The sequence below is a fragment of the Schistocerca piceifrons genome, chromosome X, assembly GCF_021461385.2.
Source record: "Schistocerca piceifrons isolate TAMUIC-IGC-003096 chromosome X, iqSchPice1.1, whole genome shotgun sequence".
Taxonomy (NCBI): Eukaryota; Metazoa; Arthropoda; class Insecta; order Orthoptera; family Acrididae; genus Schistocerca; species Schistocerca piceifrons.
In genome coordinates, this window is record NC_060149.1 from 435,301,684 (window position 1) to 435,316,711 (window position 15,028).

At 41.2% G+C, this 15,028-nt stretch overlaps 1 protein-coding gene across 3 annotated transcripts in view; it reads left to right on the plus strand.

Annotated features, from left to right (window-relative positions):
• Window positions 1-15,028, plus strand: part of LOC124721743 — an 855,569-nt gene that overhangs the window by 422,008 nt on the left and 418,533 nt on the right. For all 3 annotated transcript variants that reach the window (XM_047246845.1, XM_047246844.1, XM_047246846.1), the window contains one exon: window positions 6,515-6,644. In XM_047246845.1, coding sequence (XP_047102801.1) covers window positions 6,515-6,644 — 130 coding nt within the window. The remainder of the gene's footprint in view (window positions 1-6,514; window positions 6,645-15,028) is intronic.

Here is a 15,028-nt window from a genome sequence, read left to right on the forward strand (position 1 = left end):
GAACATTATCAAAGGTTTTCTCTAAACCTACAAATGCTGTTTATGTAGGTGTACTTTTTCCAGTGTTGGCTCACATGTTCCTACATGTTTCTTGCATAAAAACTGATCTTCCCTGAGGTCGGTATCTACCAGTTCTTCCCTTCTTCTGTAAATAAGTTATGTTAGTATTACGTAACTATGACTTATTAAACTGTGAGTCACCTGTCATCTGTCTTCTTAAGAATTGGAATGATTACATTGTTCTCGAAGTCAGAAGGTATTTCGTTGGTCTCATACGTCGTGCACGCCAAATGAAATAGTTTTGTCATGTTATGTTTTCCCAAGGATCTCATAATTCTGAGAGAATGTTGTCCACTCCAGGTGCCTTATTTCAATGTAGAACTTGCAGTGCCAGCCAAATGCTTTTTGTTGTATCATATCTCCCATCTCATCACCATCTACTTCCTCAGTAAGTTAATTTCCTTTTTTTTTTAGCCCTTCTATATATTCCTACCACCTTTCAGGTTTTCCTTCTTTGCATAGTCCCAGCTTCTCACATTGAGCTCTTGAGTCTTCCTGGTGCTTCTCTTTTTTCAAAAGGTATTTTTAATTTTCCTATGGGTAACATCTATCTTTCCCCTTTGTTATGCATGCTTGTATGGCCTTACATTTGTCATTTAGACATTCTTGTGTAGTCAATTTGCATATGCTGTCAGCTTCATTTTTAGATACCTGGATTCCCATATGCCAGCTTCATTTGATGTATTTTTATATTTTCTTCACCCAGCAGTCAAAATTGGTGTCCTGTCCTGGGTTTATCCATTGGTTTCAGGTAGGCCTTGTCTTATTACCTATTTGATACTTCGCTGCTTTCACTTTCATCCCTTAAAACTAGTGAGTCATAATGTATTCTATTCCTTTCCCAGATTTGAATCAGTTGTTGCCTAATGCTTCTAATGGTTTCAAAACCTCTGCCTTACCAATATATTATCTATCTGAAACCTGAAAGTGTCTGCAGGTCACTTCTAGATTTAAAACCATCTTACATGATTCTTTAGTCAAGCATTAATAGTGCTAGTGTCGTCGTAACTGCCGCCTGCTTCACATCTGCTGTGCAGCAAGCTACGTAAATTTAAGTATTAACTGTGTTTTTCTTACTTGTCACTTCTTTTTCTGTGTGTTGTTGCTTTTAGGAAGCTTTAATTTTTGAGTACTAGTAGTAGTGTTCCATAGATTTCGTGTTTGTTTTGAATACAGTCCAGAGACAGTTAGTGCTTATTTTCGTTGCTTCCAACAAGAATTGTCTAGTAACCACAGTTTAGTCAGCTATCAGCCGCCTTTAGTGAATTAGCAATCTAGTTAAAAGTTGATTACTTAATTCTCTACAGTAAATTGTTGATTTCTTAGGATGGATAGGATGTGTGACTGCTGTGTATGGATGCAGGAGGAGCTGGCCACTGTTCGCGAACAGCTGAACGTGCTGATGACCGCGATCAGCCGTCTTTAGGCTGCTGCCTTGGAGTGTGGCGGCAGTGGGGAGTCTGGTGTGTCACATGGTACACCCCAGGTGTTACATGCTTCACTGATGGTCCCTGCTGTCGAGACATCTTCGTGGGTACCGGGCGTGGTTGGGCCACCCTCTTCCCAAGGGGGGTGGCAGGTTCAACGGCGTTCACGCCTCATGAGGCGGAGGGTCAATGTGGAGGCTGGTCGTTTGGCATTGCCCGCTCTGCCTGTGGGTGGACATGTGGCTGCTCCTTCAGCAAGGTCCGAGCAGGCACACAGGGGGAGGGGTTTATTAGTGATTGGGAGCTCCAATGTTAGGCAGGTGATGGAGCCCCTTGGGAAAGTAGCGGAAAGGTCGGGGAAGAAGGCCAGTGTTCACTCTGTCTGCTTGCCAAGGGGTCTCATCCAAGATGTGGAGGAGGCCCTGCCAGCGGCAATAGAGAGCACTGGGTGCACTTGACTGCAAATTGTTGTTCATGTCAGCACCATTGACTCCTGCCGTCTGGGTTCAGATTGGTTGGTTTTTTGGGGAAGGAGACCAGACAGCGTGGTCATCGGTCTCATCGGATTAGGGAAGGATGGGGAAGGAAGTCGGCCGTGCCCTTTCAGAGGAACCATCCCGGCATTTGCCCTGAGTGATTTAGGGAAATCACGGAAAACCTAAATCAGGATGGCCGGACGCGGGATTGAACCGTCGTCCTTCCCTGGGTTCAGAGGTCATCCTCAGTTCATACAGGTGGTTAGCAGAGTTGGTGAAGGCAGAAAGCCTTGCTCGCAGGGTGGAATCTGAGCTAACGAATTGTAGTGTTATTCCCAGAACCAATTGCGGTCCTCTGGTTTGGAGCCGAGTGGAAGGCTTAAACCAGAGGCTCAGACGATTCTGCGGTGGTCTGGGGTGCAAATTTCTGGACCTCCGTTATCGGGTGGAGAAATATAGGGTCTCCCTGTATAGGTCAGGCATGAACTACACGCAGGAAGCGGCTACAAGGGTAGCGGAGTACGTGTGGAGTGCACATGTGGGTTTTTTAGGTTAGAGAATTCCCTCCCTAGGTGCGACAAGACGCCTCCTGAGATGCGACAAGGTAAGCGGTAGGCAAAACGCAACAGGGAATGACAATATTAATGTGGTAATAGTAAACTGCAGGAGGATCTATAGAAAGGTCCCAGAAACTGCTCTCATTAATAAGCGCTCACAATGCCCACATAGTACTAGGCACGGGAAATTGGCTGAAACCAGATGTAAACCGTAATGAAATTCTAAACTCAGCTTGCAATGTATGCCATAGAGACAGGGGGAGGCGGTTTTATAGCAATAAAAAGTGCAATAGTATCGAAGGAAATTGACGGAGATCCAAAATGTGAAATAATTCGGGTGAAGGTCATGGTTAAAGCAGACTGAAACATGGTAATTGGATGTCTCTATAGGCCTCCTGGCTCAGGAGCTGTTGGGGCAGAACGCCTGAAGGAAAATTTGGAAAATATTTTGAGTAGATTTCCCAACCATGTTTTAGTTTTGGGTGGAGATATTAATTTACCAGATATAGACTGGGAGACTCAAACGTTTATAACGGGTGGCAGGGACAAAGAATCCAGTGAAATTTTTTTAAGTGCATTATCTGAAAACTACCTTGAGCAGTTAAACAGAGAACTGACTCGAGGCAATAACATATTAGACCTTCTGGTGACAAACAGACCCAAACTATTTGAAACAGTTAACGCAGAACAGGGAATCAGTGATCATAGAGCGGTTACAGCATCGATGATTTCAGCTGTAAATATAAATATTAAAAAAGGTAGGAAGATTTTTCTGTTTAGCAAAAGTGACAAAAAGCAGATTTCAGAGCACTTGATGGCTCAACACAAAAGTTTTATCTCAAGTACAGATAGTGTTGAGGATCGGTGGACAAAGTTCAAAACCATCATACAATTTGCATTAGATGAGTATGTGCCAAGCAAGATCGTAAGAGATGGAAAAGATCCACCATGTTACAACAACAGAGTTAGAAAACTGCTACGGAAGCAAAGGGAACTTCACAGCAAACATAAAAATAGCCAAAGCCTTGCAGACAAACAAAAATTACATGAAGCAAAATGTAGTGTGAGGAGGGCTATGCGAGAGGCGTTCAATGAATTCGAAAGTAAAGTTCTGTGTACAGACTTGGCAGAAAATCCTAAGAAATTTTGGTCTTATGTTAAAGCTGTAGGTGGATCAAAACAAAATGTCCAGACACTCTGTGACCAAAATGGAACTGAAACATAGGATGACAGACTACAGGCCGAAATACTAAATGTCTTTTTGTAAAGCTGCAGTTCCTTCTCTAGACTGTCGCATAGATGATAAAATGGTAGATATCGAAATAGATGACAGAGGGATAGAAAAACAATTAAAATTGCTCAAAAGAGGAAAGGCCGCTGGACCTGATGGGATACCAGTTCGATTTTACACAGAGTACGTGAAGGAACTTGCCCCCCATCTTGCAGCGGTGTACCGTAGGTCTCTAGAAGAGCGTAGCGTGCCAAAATATTGGAAAAGGGCACAGGTCATCCCTGTTTTCAAGAAGCGACGTCGAACAGATGTGCAGAACTATAGACCTATATCTCTAACATCGATCAGTTGTAGAATTTTGGAACACATATTATGTTCGAGTGTAATGACTCTTCTGGAGACTAGGAATCAGCATGGGTTTCGAAAAAGACGATTGCGTGAAACCCAGCTCGTGCTGTTTGTCCACGAGACTCAGAGGGCCATAGACACGGGTTCTCAGGTAGATGCCATGTTTCTTGACTTCTGCGAGACGTTTGATACAGTTCCCCACAGTCGTTTAATGAAAAAAGTAAGAGCATATGGAATATCAAACCAATTGTGTAATTGGATTGAAGAGTTCCTAGATAACAGAATGCAGCATGTCATTCTCAATGGAGAGAAGTCTTCCAAAGTAAGAGTGATTTTAGGTGTGCAGCAGGGGAGTGTCGTAGGACCATTGCTATTCACAATATACATAAATGACCTTGTGGATAACATCAGAAGTTCACTGAGGCTTCTTGCGGATGATGCTGTAGTGTGTCGAGAGATTGTAACAATGGAAAATTGTACTGAAATGCAGGAGGATCTGCAACAAATTGATGCATGGTGCAGGGAATGGCAATTGAATCTCAATGTAGACAAGTGTAATGTGCTGTGAATACGTAGAAAGAAAGATCCTTTATCATTTTGCTACAATATAGCAAGTCAGCAACTGGAAGCAGTTAATTCCATAAATTGTCTGGGAGTAGGCATTAGGAGTGATCTAAAACGGAATGACCATATAAAATTAATCGTCAGTAAAGCAGATGCCAGACTGAGATTCATTGGAAGAATCCTAAAGAAATGCAGTTCGAAAACAAAGGAAGTAGGTTACAGTACACTTGTTTGCCCACTGCTTGAATACTGCTCACTGGTGTGGGATCCATACCAGATAGGGTTGTTACAAGAGATAGAGAAAATCCAACGGAGAGCAGCGTGCTTCATTACAGGATCGTTTAGTAATCGCGAAAGTGTTGCGGATATGATAGATAGACCCCAGTGGAAGACTCTGCAAGAGAGACGGTCAGAAGCTTGGTACGGGCTTTTGTTGAAGTTTCAAGAACATACTTTCACCGAGGAGTCAAGCAGTATATTGCTCCCTCCTACATATATGTCGCGAAGGGACCATGAGGTTAAAATCAGAGAGATTAGAGCCCACACAGAGGCATACCGACAGTCTTTCTTTCCACGAACAATACAAGACTGGAATAGAAGGGAGAACCAATAGAGGTACTCAAGGTACCCTCCGCCACACACCATCAGGTGGCTTGCAGAGTATGGATGTAGATTAGCAATGATTAAATTATGCTCTGTGCAAATTTCTACCAGACGGCGTCCACTTTAATTTGTTTCCCCCTGACCACATTCTCCTATTAGGTTCCCTTCTCTTCATTTTTGTGCTGTAGAATTCCGCTATCTCTCACAAATTTTTGCCTTCCGTAACTACCTCAATAATTTCTTTTATGTCATAATACACTCTTTCAATCTCTCTATAATTTGTAGAACTGTTTGGCATATAAACTTGTAAAACTGTGATGGATGTTGGCTTCATGTCTATCTTGAAAACAATAAATCATTCACTGTGCTGTTCTTAATAGTCCTCACACACTAAGATTTTCTTATTTATTACTGGACCTACTCCTACTTTATCCCTACTTGATTTTGTATTTGTAACTCTGTACTTGCCTGACCAGATTTCCTGTCCCTCCTACCACCGTGTTTTGCCAGTTCTCACCATATTTAATTTCGAAGTATTCATTTCCCTTTTTAAATATCCTAGCATACATACTCAATTAAGGGATCTGACTTCCATGCTTTGACCCATAGAATGCCAGTTTTGTTTACATCACACTGAGTAGTCCTCGCCTGGTGATGTGAATGAGGGGCTGGCTGGCTATCTTACCCCAAAAATATTTTACTCAACGGGATGCCATCATCATCGTATAATCATATGGCAGAGCTGCAAATCCTTGGGAAAAATAACAGCTGCAGTTTATCCTTGCTTTCAACCATTTGCAGCACCAGCACAAGAAGTTGATGTTACAAGTCCAGGACAGTCAATCATCCGGGCTGTTGCCCTGCAACTATTGAAAAAGGGTGCTTCCCTCTTCAGCAACCATAGATTAGTCAAGTCTCTCCATAGATACCCCTCCACTGTTGTTTTTTTTACCTTAAGTATCCCTGTCTGTATTGATGAGGCACCAAGCCACCCCACCTTGGCAAAGTCCATGGTTCGTGTAATAACATTAAACTTTTATGCTCAATATTGTAGTTACAAGCACAGGTGGTGATTATGTGTATAATATTTAAAATTAATGTTAGTGATAACAGTAAATATCTGCTGTCGGTTCAATGCAAGGAGATAGTCTTTGCCAATAAATATACATTATGAAACTACTGCTAATTTCTGAGAATAAAATATAACTTTGTGTCATTTATTTATTTATTTTTTTAAATTACTTTCAGAAGAGATCCTGAGCAAGAATCGTGGAGGCACTCCTGGGGAAGTCGTGAAGTAAACAAAGATGAATTCTGGGCAGCTTTACAACACAACTATGACTACATTATGGACAACAACCTCATTGACAGTTGTAAAGTATGCAAGAGTGATAATGTGGAACTCTTATGCAAATAGAGACTATAAAATATTTTATCATTTATTATTCATAAGCTACATGTATTATGACTGAACTTCAAGAAAATGTGTCTGATTTATAAAAATAAAAACTTTAATAGTTCAAAGATTTTATACATAGTGAGTTTGTAGAAACTTTTAATAATGTATACATAATTAATTGGCATTGAGGAAATACTATATTCCATTAGTGTGAAATACTTATTTAAAGAGGGTTGAAGTTATATGTTGTAGAAGCCCAGGGTACTTCTTGAAGCAAAATATTGGCATCTATAATTGATATACATGTCATTGCTGCAGGCGTTTTGCATTTAAATAAACCGTGAAGATATCTCTTATAAGTAAGAAACAAGGTCATTTTCTTGTGTACAATATAGTCACAAGCAGAAGATGACAAGATAGAAATAGTATATTGAAGGTATTGAACATTTAACTGACAAAGGAATACCACAAACAACTGCAAGTCATCAGCCCTAGCGCGCGATTCTGTGTGAAAGGGCCATACTTCTAATAATATGCCCTTATGTCCATCGGAATGTACAGCTTTTAAACATTTGCAAACACAGGTTGTCAGTTGCTGTGTCCCATTGCAGCCACCTAATACCCAAGGGTGAAGCACTGTACAGTGGAGTAAGAGGTCCATTTTCATAATGTTGGTCAACCAACTACCAATAGTGCTTCATTTACTGTGCCAAATTGCGCAGCTTTCTAACCTCTACTTCGAAGACTTTTGTGCTGTGATACACAAATGCAGGGTAAATTAATGAAATGAATGAGTGTGTCATGAAAGACGTAGCAGAACACTGTTTAATTGTTACCTTTGCTGTTGTGCATTATTTTCTTTGGACTGGAAAGTTGACATTGCTGAAGTGATGTAAATTGGCAGGAGCTGTGCTATTCTTCAATATGAGTGGCACAATTAAATTGTAAATAAAAAATCATTAAATGCAATTCATAACAATTCTTCAGGTGCTTAAGTTTCTTCATTTTGATTTTGAGGCATGTATTGTTAAAATGACAATGAATTTACACGAGGTTGACATAATATGTACTCTTTCCATGTGCTCTAGAACAAGATTCCAAAACATGTTTGACAGACATGACCCTCTTTCTTCTACTCTCCCTTCGCCTTCATCATCCCGTGTATAGGAGGGTGCTGGTTGTCGCTCTGATACACAGTATTTTGTGCTCGGGCTGTAGTGTGGTGGAGTAGAGAGAGTTAACCAGTGTGCACAAACTGTTGAATGCTGCACATTCAGAAGGTCATAACCACATACTATCAGAATTATGGCCGAAATTTTTGTGCGGGATTGATTTCTGGGGCTAATATCCTGCTAGAGTACTTTTTGCTCCTTAGAATATGAGGTCAATTTGGTGGTTTCATCATCAGTGTGGAAACTGAGATAAAAATCTAATATTCATGGAGACTGGAACACTTTAATAAAAGAAAGAATAGGAGAAAGAATTATGGGAGGATATGGATTCAGAAGTAGGCATGAGGAAGGTGGAGGACACTTTGAGATCTTCAGTTAAATTCTGCTAGTACATAACAGATATGCTGTTCGACAACAAGGGAAGGGGGTATACATGAAAACACCTGGAAATGTGGGAAGGTACTGCTTGGATACACTGTCGCGAGAAAGATTCTGAAATCTGATGTTGGATTGTAAGGCATACCCTGGAACAGATATAGACTCAGATCCCAAGTTAATGGTGATGAATAGTAGGCTGACTTATAAGAGAATCATCAAGAAGAATTGATGTGTAAATGAGTCTTACGCTGGAGTATTGAGGAATGATGATGTGTGTTTGAAGTTCTCTTGAGGTTGTAGGTATTGTGATGTTGTACACCACATTAGGCAGCTCGGTTGAAAAGGAATGGCCATTCATCAATAAAGGCAATCAAAGAGGCTGGACAAATATAAACTGATGAGTCAGAACATTTTGACCACTGTCCACCATGACATTGGATGCCACCAGGTGGCCTTGTGGCAACGTGACATGGTAACAAAAGTATGTAAGGTAAGCAGACTTGGACAAGGGATCATCCTAGCGAAGATATGGGTTGTAAATGAGGAAATTCATTGGGTTAAATGACTTCGACAAATGGCAGATTATTATTACACAGAGCATCTGAAAAAGTATCTCAAAAATGGCAAAGCTGGTCGAATGTTCATGTGCTACTGTCATGAGTATCTACAGAAAAAGGCAGAGGGACAGTGAAACTACCACTAAGTGCCAAATGGCTGGATGTCCACAACTCTCCACAGAACATAGGGTTTGGAGGCTTGTTCTATTCTGTAAAGTAGGAGAGAAGGTGATCCATGGTACCTCTGCTGAAAGAGCACAGTGCTGGGTGCACGCACACTATTCGTCATAAATTGTTGAACTTAGAGCTCTGCTGCAGACCACCCTTACATGTTCAAGTGTTGACACAACTACATTGTCAATTACAATAGCAGTGGGCATGGGGCCATCAGAATTGAACCGTTGATCAATGGAAATGTGTTGGTTCTTTGGATGAATCACATTTTTTGCCACACTATGTCGATGGTCGTTTCCATAACCGGTGGTTGTAATCGAAGATATGCTGACAGCTGCAAACCACCTGCGTCCCTTCATGCTTGATGTTCCTGATGGTGCTGTCATCTTTGAGCAGTATAATTGTCCTTATCTTGGAGCCTGAACCATGCTACAGTGACTTAAGGAACATTATAGTAAACTCAGATTGATGTCTCAGAGACCAAATTCACCTGATGTAAATCATCTGAAACCCACCTGGGTCACTATCGGGTGCCATCACTGTGTATGCAGATCAGCAGTTCATTACTTACATGAATTATGTGACCTGTGTGTAGACATCTAGTGCCATGTACCTCCACAAACCTAACAACAAACTGTCGGATCCCTGATACGCTGAGTCAGTGATGTATTTCATTCCAAATATGGACAAACAAGCTATTGAGAAGGTGGTTACAATGTTTTGGCTCCTCATTGTGGGTACAAGGAAGATGATTGCAAAGAACAATTGGGTAACAGAATAAATAATTCAGTTAATCAATGAAAGAAGAAAATGCTAGATTCTTAAGTAGGAGAGAGGTACACACAAATTTGGGTTACTGAAAAAATGAAATAAACAGGAAGTGCAGGGAGGCTAAAGTGACATGACTTCTGGAAAAAATGTCAAGAAATCAAAAAGGAACTGTCGCTGGAAGAACAGACTCAGCATATAGAAAAGTCAAAACAAATTTTGATGAAATTAAAAGAAAGGATGCCAACTTTGTGAGTGCAGAAACAGTTCTACTGTTAACGGTAGAGGATATTGCTGATATGTGGCAAGAGTAAACTGAGGTCATCTATGAGAGGATGGAGCTGTTTGCTGACATGGTGGAAGAAGAAATGAGGGGAAACCATTGTTAAGTTTGAAAGAGCTTTCGTTGATTTGCAAGCAAATAAGGTAGAAAGTATAGATAACACTTTTGTGAAATTTCTAAAATTGTTGGGGCAGAGGCAAACAAATCATCATGTTGGTATGTAGATTCTATGAGCAAGGAGATTTACCATTAGACTTTCAGAAGAATATAGTCCATCAACTACACAATCCTGAAGATCTGAAAAGCAGAAAAATGTGAAAACTGCTGAACAATTTGTATGACAGTTCATGCATCCAAGTTATTGATAATAATAATATACGTAGGAAAGGGAAAGAAAACTGAGGATCTCTTAGATAATTGTCAGTTGCGCTTTAGGAAAGATGAAGGCATGACATAGACAATTCTGATTTTGTATGTCATAATGGAAGCAAGAGTCAAGAAAAATTAAGACACACTCATAGGATTTGTCAACCTAGAGAAAGTATTTGACAGTGTGAAATGGTGCAAGACATTTGAGGTTCTCAGGAAATACATATTAGCCATAGAGCAAGAAGGGTATTATGAAATACTTACAGATACGAGACAGGTTAGTAAGAATGGGAGACAAAGAAAGATACACTTGATTTGAGAAGGGCATAGATCAAGGATGTGTCCTTTCTCATCCACTGATCAACCTGTACATCAAAGAAGCAACAATGGAAATATGAGACCGATTCAGGAGTGGGATTAAAATTCTGGGTGAAAGAACATAGATGATTCTGTTGTCTGCCTTTGGTATCTGCATCCATGCTCACAGAGTTCGTGTTGAAATAGCATCTTGCACCTCCCATTTTTGTGACATTTTATAGTAGTATCACCTTCAGTGCCATCTGAAAGACATCACATATATTTTGTATTTTCCTTGTTTAGCAATTGGAAATTGGTAGCGATTGTGCTTGTTGTATGTGGATGCGATGTGAGTTGGCCACTGTCTGGCAACAGAGTATGTTTAGTGTTCTTCCCCTCCCTCTTGAACCTTTCTGTAAAGACAGTGTTGAATTACCTATGTAAGAGAGAAATGTCATTCACATTACAGTGGAAGCTGAAAGCTGTGCTGGATGTGGTTGGCGGTCTTCTGGCTGCTGCTCTTAAACTGCAGCCGTGTGTGGGCATCAATGGTAAAAGCCGTGACACCTTTGGTACCATTATAGTCCCCTCAAAATGTTGATGTCATTGTTTCTTCAATTGTGGAACAGCTTATGGATTTTTCATCTCTTAAGGCTGAGTTCCAGGCAGTGATAGATTCGTACAACTCTGATTTGTGCAAGATGGATGTGGAAACCGGTCACACAAGCTGTCCCTTTCGGCCTGAGCAATAGTTACAAGGTGCTGACCAGTGCTGATAACACATTTGAACCAGTACAGGATACCTCTTGTGTTAGTGACCAATTTTCCAATCAAACCCAGACAAGTGCAGAGCATAGATGTGTTGGTCGTAGGAGCTCTGACATTAGGTGGGTAATGGAGCACCTTAGGATAATATCACAAAGTCCGGGAAAGAAGGCCAGTTTGCACTTGGTTTGCTCTATGGGAGGTTTTGTCAGAGATACAGCTGTTGAATGCACTGGGTTCTGACAACATTCTCATTTCCCTTGAACAGATGTCTGAATTGGTGAAGACAGTTAGCCTAGCACGTCAGATGGGAATATGGCTACCTGTTTGCAACGTTATACCCAGAGTCAATTGCCCATCATGGTCCTTTAATTTGGAGCCGAGTGGAGGGTCTAAAGCAGAGGCTCAGATGATTCTGCATTGATCCCACATGTGAATTTCGTGACATCTGCTATTGGGTGGAGAAATGTAGGACCACCCTCAGTAAGGAAGGCCTGCCCTACACAAAGAAAGTGGATACTCTGCCAACAGAGTAGTTTTAGTGTTCTTCCTCTCTCTCTTGAACCCTTCTGTAAGAACAGTGTTGAATTACCTATGTAAGAGAGAAATGTCATCCATGTTACTCTCAGAGGAGAACTTATGCCTTTGCACACCAGGCAAAGAATATTAATGTTGTATAAGTAAACTGCAGGAAGATTCGTTGTAAGAACCCAGAATTAGTTTCACTTGTTATACTTATTCATGGCCACATAGTATTAGGAACAGTTGACAAAAACCAGAAGTGAATATTAATGAAACACTAAATTCATATTGAAATATATATTGCGAGGGTTAGGGCAGATGCCAGTGGTGTAGCATGTTTATTTCCACAAAGAATTTGATAATATCTAGTGAGTTGAAATAATCTGTTTGAAGGTAAGCATTACAAAGATGGGTCAGATGTAGTAATTCCATGCTTTTATAGACGACATGCTTCAGCAGCCACATGGACATACGGCTTTAGAGGAAACTTGGAGAACATTGTAACTAAGTATTCTGATCTTACCATTGTAATAGAGGAGACTTCAGTTTGCCAGCTGTAGAATGGGAGAGTCATGCAATTAAAACTGGTGCCAAGGACAGGGATTTGTTTGAGATTGTTCTGTCCATCTTGTCTGAAAATTGCTTCAAGCAGATAGATAGAGAACTGACACATGAGGGCAACCTCTGTAACTGACAGATCTGAACTTTTGGAATAGGTTACGGCAGGGAAATATTCTTGGTTATGAAAAGTGACACAACACAAATTTCCCCCAGGGAGGGCTCATATCTCTCTTGTGAGTATGCACGTGGATAACATAGAGCCCATGGCCCGTGCAGCACTACTTCCTTTCCACGTTGCAAGTCCGTCCTTCTACCATTCTTTTCTCTCCCCTCTGCCTTTCCACTGGATAGTCTTCATGGTGTCAACCATGCTAGAATTTGGTTTGATTTTGGATACTAGTTAAAAAAATACTTACTTTTTTCCTCTCTCTTCTGGCAGTTTATACAACGTTTGTCCTTCACTACATAGTCCACATCATTAGGTTTGACCTACCATTCCTCTTCCAAATTTTACGGAAGTATGGATCATGCAGGGAAGGTCTCCAATGTGGTGTACATTTCATCTTTTGGGCCTTTCTATATTTGCACCCTTCCTTTTTGGCCATCCCATTGTGGGAGGGTCATCAGGTACCTGCATGGTGGTAGCCCCATGACCCTGCAGGGATCACATTATTGCTGCTTGCACTGCTCTGAACTCTGTCTGTAGTTAACACAATCCACTCAATATGAATTTGAGGCTGAGGCAGTTCATGTGAGGATATTTCTGGATTTTACCCTCCGCCACACACCGTTGGGTGGCTTGCGGAGTATAAATGTAGATGTAGATGTAATGTGCATCTCCCTCCTGATGGTGAGGTGTGTGAGAATTTATTGTCTGCACTGATCTCTCAAATCCCTCCATTCTTCCTCTTCTTAGTTATTTCAGTGCCCACAACCCTTTGTGGGGTAGAACTGCGACCATCGGCCATAGTAAAGCCATTGAAACTGTATTCACAGAACTCAATCTTTGTTTCTTCAGTGTTGATGTCCCAACAAATTACAGTGTTGCAAATGGGTCTTATTCGGTCACTGATTTCATTTGCAGTCCTCCCCTCCATCATTTGAGAGTTCATGCTAATCTGTGTGACAGTGATCATTTTCCAATCATTCTGTTCCTAGCATCACTCCTCTGGACAAACACCCATATGCACTCTCAGCAGTGCTATCTGGGATGCTGTCGCCTCTACTGTCACCCTTAGCACCCCACCACATGGAGGCATAGATGCAGTCGTCAAGAGCACAACTATAGCCATTCTATTGGCAGCAGATTTAGTGATTGCCTATTCCTTGGGATCCCCCAATCGGCAGACAGTACCATGGTGGTTTTCAGGAATTGCCCTGGCAAATATAGATTGCAGACAGGCTCTCCAACACCATAAGTGATGTCCATCGATGGAACACCTCATTGCATTAAAGTGGCGCCATTCCTGGATCCAACACCTAATACAAGACAAGAAACAAGAATGCTGGAATCATATGTTACTACCGTGGGACAGTGTAGACCTCCATCACAGGTTTGGGCTGAATGCCATGTGGCCCGAGCTGCTGGAGTTGGCGGTCATGTGTGCAAGAGTTGTGCTTGCTTGTGAATGAATGGTGGTGTTTCTCTTTTTCTGATGAAGGCTGTGACCAAAAGCTTGCATATAAGTGTATTTTAATTGTGCCTGTCTGAAACTTAGCATGTTATCATTATGGTAAGTAGCAATGTATATTTTCCTACAGTGTTGTTATTCCTACCTGGAGTTTCCATTGTGTAAGAGATCTATTACTGTTAATTTGCACTGTTGGCAAAAAACTCTGGAAGCAGTAACAACCATAGAGTACCTAGCAGTAATTTCCTGGAGTGGTCTAAAGTGGAATGACCACAGAAAACTAACTGTACAAGAATTAGATGCCAGACTGACATGGATTGGAAGAATCTGAAGGAAATTTAAGGAAGAGCCTTAGTAAACATTGGTTAGACCGGTTGTGTAGTACTGTTCATCATTCTGGAACCCTTACTAGATTGGATTAATGAAAGAGAGAGTGAAGATCAAATGAAAAGTGGCACATTATGTCATGGGATCATTTAACAAGTGCGAGAGTACTATGGAGGTAATAAACAGACTCGGTTACTAGAGGCTACAAGAGAGAAGCTATGTATCATGGAGAGATTTACTGCTGAAATTCCAAGGGTGTATATTTGGAGGATAGTCTGATTGATTGATTGATTGATTTGGTGGAAGAGACCAAACAGTGAGGTCATCGGTGTTGTTGGATTAGGGAAGGATGGGGAAGGAAGTCGGCTGTGCCCTATGAAAGGAACCATGCCAGCATTTGCCTGAAGTTATTTAGGGAAATCATGGAAAACCTAAATCAGGATGGCCGGACACGGGATTGAACTGTTATCCTCCTGAATACGAGCCCTGTGTGCTAACCACTGCACCACCTCGCTTGGTGACTGGTCAGATGATATATTACTTACTCTCGAGTATGTCT